Source organism: Glandiceps talaboti, chromosome 15, assembly GCF_964340395.1.
Source record: "Glandiceps talaboti chromosome 15, keGlaTala1.1, whole genome shotgun sequence".
In the NCBI taxonomy this organism is placed as follows: domain Eukaryota; kingdom Metazoa; phylum Hemichordata; class Enteropneusta; family Spengelidae; genus Glandiceps; species Glandiceps talaboti.
Genome location: NC_135563.1, coordinates 15,262,851 through 15,274,373, shown reverse-complemented (window position 1 = coordinate 15,274,373; position 11,523 = coordinate 15,262,851). Strand labels below are relative to the sequence as shown.

The 11,523-nt window shown below is 37.3% G+C and overlaps 2 protein-coding genes across 2 annotated transcripts; both read left to right on the top strand.

The window, feature by feature from the left end:
- Positions 1–439: 439 nt before the first annotated feature.
- LOC144446402 (3'-5' exoribonuclease 1-like) lies at positions 440–6,119 on the top strand. Its single transcript, XM_078136155.1, has 4 exons — positions 440–645; positions 961–1,044; positions 1,389–1,507; positions 2,704–6,119. Exons 1-4 carry the CDS (start codon positions 499–501, stop codon positions 3,002–3,004), a joined length of 651 nt encoding a protein of 216 aa, XP_077992281.1. The 5' UTR covers positions 440–498; the 3' UTR covers positions 3,005–6,119.
- A 374-nt stretch (positions 6,120–6,493) lies between these two features.
- LOC144446480 (3'-5' exoribonuclease 1-like) lies at positions 6,494–10,107 on the top strand. The gene is made up of 4 exons (XM_078136248.1): positions 6,494–6,732; positions 7,144–7,227; positions 7,511–7,629; positions 8,173–10,107. Exons 1-4 carry the CDS (start codon positions 6,586–6,588, stop codon positions 8,489–8,491), a joined length of 669 nt encoding a protein of 222 aa, XP_077992374.1. The 5' UTR covers positions 6,494–6,585; the 3' UTR covers positions 8,492–10,107.
- The last annotated feature ends 1,416 nt before the right edge of the window (positions 10,108–11,523 follow it).

Below are 11,523 nucleotides of genomic sequence, written 5' to 3'. Positions count from 1 at the left end.
TATCACTGATACTAAATGAAAAATATCAAAATGTAATTTTAAACGCCAAGGAAGTGAGTGTGAGAACATTTTTTTTAATAATGGAACCGAATCCGTCATACATGATTAGCCGTTCAACAGATATAGTAACATTGTAATTCTTCAGAATATTTTGAACACATCTGTCCGTTTATGAGAATCGCAAAGCGACAACACAATGCCCTAAAATGGATCATTCTACCAAGTTGCTACATAAATATTCCTGGAACCTGACATAGTAAAATTAATGGGTCTCGATGACGCGAAACACCTATGCTAAATTAAGATGACTAATCAATAACAAGCCCGGGAGATTTTTCTGCGAACGCTGAGGTGACGTTTGTTATTGTTCGTAGAAGTGAAATTAACATGCAAGTGAATCTAGGGTAACGCTACATTCGCTTCATTCGGGTTACGACAGCCCTCTGTGAGCATCGATAACGACTCCCAGTCCGTCCAAAAGATACTGTAACTGTAACGATGCCACGACCCGACTACTACCTTTGCATTGACCTGGAGGCGACATGCATCGACCGAGACTTGCCTGCCAACGGTTTATCACCCAACTTTAAACCAGAAATTATAGATATTGCAGCCATAATTCTGGACTCAAAAAGACTGGAAAAGGTAACTTTTATTTTGTTTCAATAGCTGTTCTGAATATAAGCTTACCTTTCTGGTCCAACAGGTTTTCAGAATTTAAATCATCTTCACAAATTAACAGGCCTAGATAAGGTTAAACTGAAACCCCTGAGTCAGACACCAAATTTTCAGCTTGTCACAGATGGGTAAGTATAAGCTTATGTATATGTCCGTCAGTAAACCCAACCCAAAATATTATGAGATTTCAATTCTTCAATGTAAACTTATGGAATGGAATTGATCTTTGATACTTTATACTCATTGATTTGCTATGACAGTCTGGTTTTTTTCTGTTTTAAGGTCGGCGAGTTCCAGTCTTACTGTCGTCCAGTGAAACATCCAAAGTTGGCTGAGTTTTGTCTGGAGCTAACGAAGATTTCCCAGGTAGGCCTAAATATTGTTTGTATGGTTGTTTGACATTACAGTTATTGAAATGTTCATTTTGTGACGAGAATGGGGTGCTTTGTGTATAATTACGATTGCATATTTGATAAAATTACATATCCGGGTACGCTAAGTTCTTTACTTAAATCTCATCGTTAAAATCACAAGCCGTCCAAAAAGAATTGAATTTTGAATTTCTGTGTAAGCGAGTACTATAAATATTATTTTCAGGAAATACACGCTTTACTCATAATTCGTGTAACTTACTTCCATTTCATAGTAAACAACTGTTACATGAAATTTCCCTTGAAATATGCTTAATTTTCGTTTTGATCCTCTTCCAGGAAACTGTCGATAAAGCTGATGAATTCCCAGACGTGTGGGGGCGCTTCATCGACTGGCTGAAGTCCAACAAACTGAAACCCCTGAGTCAGACACCAAACTTTCAGCTTGTCACAGATGGGTAAGTAGATATGTATATGTCCGTCAGTAAACCCAACATAACAGATTATGAGATTTAAATTCTTTCTTTCCATATTATTCTTGTACAAACTGTACCATAATCACGTGATCTATAGAAAATAACACAAAGGTACACTTGCCATGAAAATATTGTAAAACAACACTAAAAATTATTCTAATCGACATTAGAGTTACTGCTGATGCTATATATATAGGGGAAGCATTGATATAACTTTAGGAGTACAGAATGTGTTGTAAGGCGTATGTTCATGGATTTTACAGAGTCCAAAAATACACGTACCTTTCACATTGACTGAACAGCGTTCTCCTCCCAAATGGAAATGGGAAGCATTGATATCTGAATATGTAATCGATTAACAATGTTGGTTAGTTCTTCATTCTTATCCCAGGGAAGATTTACATGTTTTTTACTACTTTTATGTTCAATAAAGATAAATTATAAATTTTGAGTGTAATTTATTATCAAGGTGTATATACCAAGGTGTATACTTAGCTGTTATCAGCTAATTGGTAGTGTACACATAAGGTGTTGATTACTACTCAGTCAAACTTCAAGCCCTTGTGTAAACATTTCCCCGGAAACATTTGCCCGTCTAGCTTATGCCACAGACAAGGAAGTATATGCTAACCATAAGCATTTCGCGTAGGGTCTATGCCATAAGCTAGACGGTGAATGTTTACGCAAAGGCTCGAAGTGTGATTGAGCGGAGGGAATTGTTTGCTACAGAACCACACGATGGGTAATATGACGTCTATAAGTACCTAAATAAGGCAATAAGTGTTTTACAGGCACATATTCTTTCTGTAGTCACTGTGAAAGAAAACCCCCCAGATAACTTGACTCCTGCATGGGAAAATAGAGCGCGAATAGTGCCCTATCATATGTAAATTAAGGTCACTGTGGTTCAATAGTCCATACCACGTGGTACGATCTAAGCCAATCATTGAAGGCTATATAAACACGATATGTTAACTTATTTAATGTTATTTTTCGTAAAATATGCTCTGGGATACGAGAATAAAAACGCCACTATAGAAATTTTGTGGTCTCACCAATAATTTGTAATACTTGGGCTATATGTACGATTTTTTTTCACTCTGGGAGGCATCTGTATTAAACTGTGACCTGGGTTACATGTAGATGTAAAATACATTTTTCTTGTTTATATTGGACAGACCGTTTGACTGTGACAAATACTTCTACATTCAATTCGATGTTTCCGAAATGACTTTCCCAAGATTCGCTCGTCAATTCGTGGAGTTGAAGACCGAATACAAAGCCTTTAAGCGCCGAAGAGATCGAAAATATCCCAAGTTGTCCGAAATGGCGGGTGGTTTAGGATTGGATACCGACAGAGCAAGTCACAAAGCTCTGGCCGATGTTAAGTGTGTTGCCGACATTATCCAAACCCTGCTTCGTCGTCAAGGAGACAAATATATTCCCAAAACAGAAAGGATGCGACCAATCCGTGCCTAGTATCACATGTAACCCATGGCTCCGGGATACGACCACATTTTCTCACAATTCGTGTATACTATGAATGACTAAAACAACATTTAATTGTATGAATTTGCGTTTCATGTGTATGGTCACAGACAAAAAAGACATTATGGTGATGTGTTATTAGATTCCGTCCATATTTGTAGATTTTATAACGATAGCAACCTAATTTTTTTTCCTTCGAATTGAGTTTCCTTTCAAATCTAACAAAGTATGCAAATCTGAAAACACACATTTAACAAAAAAGCTGTTGAAAAATTATAATAAGTTACAGGGGCCTCCAATGACTCTTGTTCCTATGCCAAGTACCCATTGCATGCAATTGATACACGCAAAGATACATCATTTTTGTTTAACCTATGTGTTTCTGTCCTGTGTGTGTTTCTGTCTGTCTGTCTGTCTGTCTGTCTGTCTGTCTGTCTGTCTGTCTGTCTGTCTGTCTGTCTGTCTGTCTGTCTGTCTGTCTGTCTGTCTGACTGTCTGTCATGTGTGTTTTTGTCTGTCATGTTTGTTTTTGTCTGTCCTGTGTGTGTGGTTCTGTCTGCCCTGTGTGTGTTTATGTATATCCTATGTGTTTCTGTCTGTCATGTGTTGTTTTTGTCTGTATTATCTGTGTTTTTTCTTTTCAGTCAGAATTATGATTATTAATAATCTAGAATATATATCTTTTAGAAATTAAAAAAAAACTTTAATACATTTGAATAGATTTATACAATTAATGTGTTATACAAGATCTTGTTCTCAGTGTCATGATAACTTTTGTGATTTGTTAGTGTAACACTTTTACCGGGACTTCCGGCCAGTTAATTACTATATAGGATATTATATATCTGTATTATATATACTTATCTGATGAAACTTAAGCTTATATGTATATTCGATATAATTGTATAACTCCATTAAGGTCCAGCCGTTGGTTCGCTAAGTAACCATTCGTGGAAGGTACGCGTGGATCTTTTTTGGCTAGAAGAATACTTGCATGTAGTAATAATAATAAATGGAGTAAAAGGTCATGTGTATGGATGACCGGTGCGGAGAGCGACCTGCGACCGGTACTGCGACCTGCGAGTTGCAAAACTGCGACTTGCGACTTCATGAACTTACAAACTGCTACCCGAGACTTGTCAGCCTCGATTTCTCAAACCCATCACCGCTGGTGGTTCCATGGGCATCAAGGCACAATAAAGCTCCAAGATTGTGAATATCTAAAATCATAAAAATGTCTAGAATGTCTCTAAAAACCCAGGCTTTCCTTTAGTGGTAGATTTATGTGTAATGCATATATGTGTGAGTTCAAGAAATATATCATGCATATCGCACATGCCAACATTCTGTAGCTTGTGTGTCGGATGATACATTGTTGCAATTAGTTGCTAAGGGAGCTGACGCGCCCAGTGTCACCTTCTCACGTCACATGCTCGAACTTTATTCTCCCAGCATGCAACGTATTATTTACAATGAGAACGAGGCGAGAGATACCCCTGTGACTGTTTTGTGATTGTCGTCTGCCGCGCATATAGTACAGCATTTGTATGGGAATAAGTAGATGTCGGTAGACTCCAGCGTGTATTTTTCAGCTATGGGTAAAAAGGACAGCCGCTGAGCTCCCTTTTGTTTTCGACAACGTTGGCGTGATGGGAGAAAATATTACAAGTTTTCAATAGGGCCAAAATCACGCCGAAATGAGTGGATTGTGGCTCATGGCAACAAAGTGTCCACCAAAAAGTATGTGAGGTACACTTGTAAACAACGTGAAGAGCTATGATCCAAAGTCGTCTTCACACATTTTTTCACAACTATTTTTCCTTGGCATAAGAACAAAGGCACCCAGAAAGAGGGAAAGTTCAAGTTGTAAACAAGGTTAGTTCAACTCTGAGACATTATTATGTATCGTATTCTCATCAAGTGCTGCAGCTGGTCGATAATGTATTTACATATATGATGTAAAACCACACAGGTGATCATAAAGGTTACGAAAACTCGACATGCCTACGTTTAAAGCTGAAAGACCGAAGTCTGCTGACCGCCAGATGACAACAGACAACTCAGCTTGTGGTCAGATTTGTGGTCACAGTTGTTGCAGATCAAAAAAGATTTTTATAAAACAGGGACAACGCGTGGTTAGTTATTTTTATCATTTCCGAAAGTCTTGTACCATATTTTGAAGGTCTCTTATCATATCTAGTGAGGAAATAAGTTTTCACTTCAAAATTGTCTAAAATAGTTTGGAAAGACGGACCAAATTATGTATCGCGGATTAATCATAGGTTCTTAGGGGTGCCCCAAATGCAATAAAATGCGCTCGATTTTCACACGACCCGAGATCATGACGTTAGTTACCGGTGGTCTGAGGCATAATCGAATGCACCCCTGATCCATGGCATGGGATGGATGAACTTGAACAACTCATTCGAGGATATTTCAACAGTGGCTTCACTGTTACAGAAATTATAATCTCTTTGGCCTTGCAGAATCACACATCGACCTAAACACAGCTATTTAAAGTAAAATATAACAATTAAGTCGCAGTTTTACAAGTCGCAGATCGCAGTTTCCAAGTCGCAGATTTCAAGTCGCAGATCAGTTTGCAGGTCGCTGTCCTCACCGGTCTTCCATAAATCTGACAACCAAAAGATGAATCCAATGTTCTTACATTTTATTGACTGTTTTGTTATAGTGGTGGTGGTTGTGGATTTGATGGGTATATTCCTTTTCATTATTGTTGGTCTCTTTCTGTGTTTCTATTGTCTGTTTTTTTGTTATGATAAAACCTGATGTAAAATGAGACAAAGTGGGTTCATTGTACTAATACCCCTCTAAACATTGTTTGTTAAACTAGATGTACATGTACTATGCAGATGCCATCATTAAAAGTGAAACTAAAATGTATTTGTCAAAAAGCTTCTTTTGTGTGCCCTTAAGCTTATTTCATTTAAAAACAAACGTGTTTTGAGACGAATTACTAACAGTTTATTGGAATCATCAAATACTCTTCCAATTTCATAATTGTTTACTTAAATTTTTTATGAAAAAAAGTATCATACGTCGTGGCTTTTATATTCCCATGAGCATGCGCACAGACAGACAGACAGACAGACAGACACACACACACACACACACACATACATACACACACACACATCGACTTCCAATCCACGCAATAATTGAATGATGAAAGTAAAACGTAAATGAAAGTGTGTTGTAGATAGACCTACATAGCTGAACTCTGACTGTCAAATCTATAGTGTTAATATGTATGCAGGAATATTAGTATTAAAACAAAATATAATATTCAGAGAAGTATGACGTCTTTGATTTGTGTGGAGTTGAATGCCCTATCGTCCGTAAGAGTATATGTGTACAGCACTTCATTTCTTAGTAAAGGGTGTCCAGGTCATATTTATAGTACATAGAAATGGGCGTTGTTAAAATTCCACTTATCTCTTTTTACTGGTGTCGCAGACAGGACATACACGTACACACACTGGACATACACTGCTGTCTTAGATCGGAGATTGTACGTACCTGTAGAGTGAAACATAAATTTGTACAGGAGCATGGCGCGACCACCGTTCTATCTTTGCCTAGACTTAGAAGCAACGTGCTACGATGCCAAGTACTCTAGCCAACCAGTACCTGTTGGTTTCCAACCTGAAATCACAGATATTGGTGCTGTCATTTTGGACTCGCATACACTTGAAAAGGTAAATGATTTATTGAGAGGTTACAGTCTCATAAGAATGAATAAGCAGTGATTTCTAGTTCTGCAGTCGTAATAATTGTTAATCTGAAATTCGTTTGTTGTTGTTGTCGTCGTCGTCGTCGTGGTGGTGGTGGTGGTGGTGGTGGTGGTGGTGGTTGTTGTTGTTGTTGTTGTTGTTGTTGTTGTTGTTGTTGTTGTTGTTGTTGTTGTTGATAATGGTGGTGGGGCTCCGTATTTTTAGAACTATTCATGAAAATTTGTATCGTACAGCAACCTTGAAATTGATTGTAGCATGTATGGAAGTGTAGCATGTAGCGTGTAGCATGTATATGGAGGTGTATTTTGTCATCTTGGGTCGGTCATAATTCATCACAATATTGAATATAAATCTTTATGGTCATATTTCTCATAGAAGGGAGAGTTCCAGTCATACTGTCGTCCAGTTAAACACCCAAATTTATCGCTATTTTGTCAACAGTTAACCAAAATATCACAAGTAAGTTCACATATTTTCACTGTTCTATACATGTGTTATTGGCCTTTGTAAAGTATATGCGTATATCGATACATGTAGTCACTAGTATTACAAAACAACAGCTGTCACGGTCGTCTCAGATTGTTGTCTGACAGTTTCTCTCCGATAATCTCTGTCAAGAATTTCTCATCATTGTCAGAACTATTTCTAACAAACCTGAAGAGATTGTCCAAGGAATAGTTAATGACAACCTTTCGTATAAATACAATACCACGTACTCATATCAATGTATATCTGGTACCAGGAAACTGTTGATAAGGCCGATGAGTTTCCCGTCGTATGGGGGCGCTTTATCGCCTGGCTTGAAACTGAAGGATTGGCACCTGCGAGCCCAACGCCAAAGTTTCAACTCGTCACTGATGGGTAGGTTATCATTTTTGTTTGTGAAGGTGGGGGGGGGGGGGGGTAATATTATTAACAATGGAATTATTGAATCCGCTCTAATTATGTTTCTCTGGGATAAGTGTAGTTGGTTAATGTACAAAATACACAGTGATGGATTTGTTGGCGATGTTTTTCAACTGTACTCTTGCACAGTTTGTAATACTTTCGAACAAGTTTACCTTTTAACCAATTACAACATCTAGCATCTAGGCCTATAAACCTTTACATCCACATCTGCTGAATGGGGTTTGTAGGCGTATATCATATTCTGTGAGTACTCACAACCCACACGTGTCCATTCTAAAAGTTATACAAGCTGAGATTATCAGCTATTATTTTAAATTGGAATGTTTACACGTTCTTACTAATTGCAAATAATGAACTGCTGCAGTACCCTTGATATGCCATAAAAAATTACCATACCCAAAATATATTTTAAAATTTTTTTCTCCTTTTATTGTCACTAATCATCATTCATTTGTTAATTCATTCATTCGTTCATTCATTTTTCCTATATTTTAGACCATTTGACTGTGGGAGATATCTTTTCATTCAATTCAGCAAGATTTCGAAGTTGGCCTTTCCAAATTTTGCCCGTCACTTTATTGAGCTGAAGAATGAGTACAGGCTGTACATGGGTTCTAGGCAAAACCGAAGGTACCCGAAGTTATACGAAATGATGTTTGGTCTCGGTACTTCATTGGATCAGCTACCAACACTTCATCGTGCATTGTCGGATGCCAAATGTGTTGCGTATATTTTCACAATTTTACTCCGATATCGAGGTCAGCAATATGTTCCACGACTAACTGCGATGACTCCATACAGTGCTGCATACTGAATCACGCTGTACCACGAGACCTATCGCTATATCTTTATCGTAAACTACAGCCTCTTTTACGACACCATCCACGGTGCACCGTTAATATCTGATTTGCGAGAATGAGTTATAGTGGTCTGAGCTTTAATAGAGCATTGATCTTAACTTGAAAACAGGTGAAGAACAAAAGCTCATATATATATAAACCCTAAATATTTACAAATGAAAAAATAGACACACCCTACTCTTTCGTACACTGCAGAAATATTTGATATTCCATTTTTACGCCATTGCTCATCCAGGCCTTCTTGATAACACATCACTATATTACATGGTGGCAGCGGTGGGATTCCAACTAACACCATTGTTAATTTTTCACTCAAAACACTTACAGATTATAAGAATTAAGCCTTGCTATAACCAAGAGACATTGCCTGGTGTAAGATATTGATTATAATGCGGTGAAGTGGATTTTTTGACCTCGGTCTTCACAATGTAGGGAGTGCGCTCATCTAGTCTTTGGAAGTTCTGGCCTTCTCATGTCTAACTTTTAAACCTTTTTCGCTGCCAGTGATTTTCTCTTTATATAGACAAACACAATAACACTTTCTACAGAAATCCATTCAGATAGCGTGAGATAGTAAAACCATGACAGTCAGTCTCTGGGCTATAATCTTTATAATGTTTCAAGACTAGGACTTGACTCTCTGGCTGCACAGAAGTATACCAAAAGTACATCATACATTTTGCCAATTCAATTTCAAATATGCTGCTGTAAAACACTGGCACTCTCTTCCCCCTACTTTAAAGAATACCCATAATCACCATGCATTCAAGACAAATCTAAAACACTATATTTTACATATTCGATTCATTTTTCCCGTCTTCCGTTGTTGTTTCTTTCCATTTCAGTGCATAGTGTATTGTTTACACTTCACTTCATTTGATAAGTGTAACTGTATAAATATGGACACCAGGAATATTTTGCTCTTCTTTTTTTTGTTTTTCTTTCTTTTAGTACATGTATTAGTGTAATTATTAGTTGGAAGTCGTTTTGTCAGAAATTTGAACTCATTGCCTTATTCGCTCTATCCTCTTTTTTTCTGTTATGTACCATTTTGTAACAATTTCTGGTGAAATATATTTTTAAAAATATTTTTAAAAACCAGTGTCGTCCTGAAAAGCTAGTATGTTGCTTCAGATAGCAAATAAGACTTACTTAAATAATTGGGCGACCAAAGGCAAGACGAGTGTATTTGGAATATTTCCCACATCAGCTATTATTAATTATTCATTTAATTTGTAAATAATTGTCATTTACTATATAATCTGGCAGTAGAATCAGTCTATTGTGTTTAAGCTTAATAGCAAGACATATTACAAGAAAGATCGCTTTTAGTGTAGCCATCCTTTATTGAGTGTGTGCTGATCTTGTAGTGCACCTGAAGAAGGATAAAGAGCGCCATCATCAGCAAAGCTTAGCTTATTTCGTTTCAGTGCAATGTGTTGAAGTGCACTATGTTGCAATACAATACGGCATTTGCAATAGTGCGGCTACTAAAAATTGCGGGGTGGGAACTACTCACGTCATGCGTGCCAGTTAATTGCAGCGATGTCTGTCACCAGTTACGGAATAACCCCCCCCCCCGAAAAAAGGTTTTTGAACTTAATGCTTTGAGGAATTACAGTTAATCACACTTACTTAAATTTGTCTATGGTTTAATGTAGCTTAATTCATAGCACTTTCTCGTAATTATAAGCTTATTTCCACTTTATTTATTTTCAAGAGCCAAACCCAACATGTAGGACATGCCAAAAATATACCAGAGTCTTCAGTAAGAGTACTCCTTTCGCCAGGACTACTTTCAAACAAAATAAATGCGAAAAAACCCATCTCATTGAGACTCAGACGCCGAAAAAGAGCTACGCATACCTAGATTTTATCTTTTCAATAGGAGTCGAGTACCCCATGGCCCCAATCGCCCCGGTGAAAATTAGACTGATACATGACACGTGAGTCAGAGAACGTCATAAAGTGTATAGCTGTCCCGTAAATGATCCTCCTAAGATTAAAATAGTAGAAAATAATTGATGGGTGTGTGTGATTACATATATAATATTAATACCATGCATACTTTGTTAGGCAAGGAAATACCACACACGTCGACGCGTAAATGTGTTATACCAATGGATATGGCTAAGCATCCAGAACACTATCCCATGCAAGCACGTAGGAGATGTAGCTCTGTAGTACGGGTCACATGAGGAGTTTGTTTATAGTCAGACACAAGTTGTTTTCTACTCGTCCGTGTCGATATAGCCATGAATGGTGGTGATGGTGGTGGTGGTACCCCGGGGTATTACTTTATCATGTAAATGAATAAGGAACACTACAGCTTGCACTTTCCACTTATGATACGTGCATTGAAATTTGAATACAAGTCACATGACTATTTAGCGATGTTTTGATTGGTGTATGTATAATAGATATCGTCATGGTACTTGTAATGTAAACGATAAGATGACTTATATCAAAGTATTATATATATTGTCATATTAATCACTTCATAAGTAGAAAACACTTCATTTATCACAAAGAAAAGACAAGTATCCCCTTCCCGCCTTTTCTCATCACAGTTGTTAACAATGGATTGGACAACAGTATATAGTTCAACACTGACCGAATTTGGCTGAAAGTCGCGAAACTGTACTTAAAAGAACCACAAACGTTTATCTGGAGATCGTGAAAAAGTTAATACCCTAAGTATTTATGTCTCTTACATTCTGTATAGAATAGCCCTGTTGGTGTTTAGCCTCAAGAGTTATTTGATATTCGTGTAAAATTGTAACATATTGTCATTACCCAGTCCATATTGTAGATATAAAAACCATCATTTCATATCATACTACATGAATATGTCTGTCTAGAACATGTTACACGAGTCGGATCTCGGAGAAGATGATCGCAAAAAAGAGTGTACGATGAACACTTTAATAAACAGCAACTATTTTAACAGTTTATTTAGTTACCAATTGTATTGAATCTAATAGGT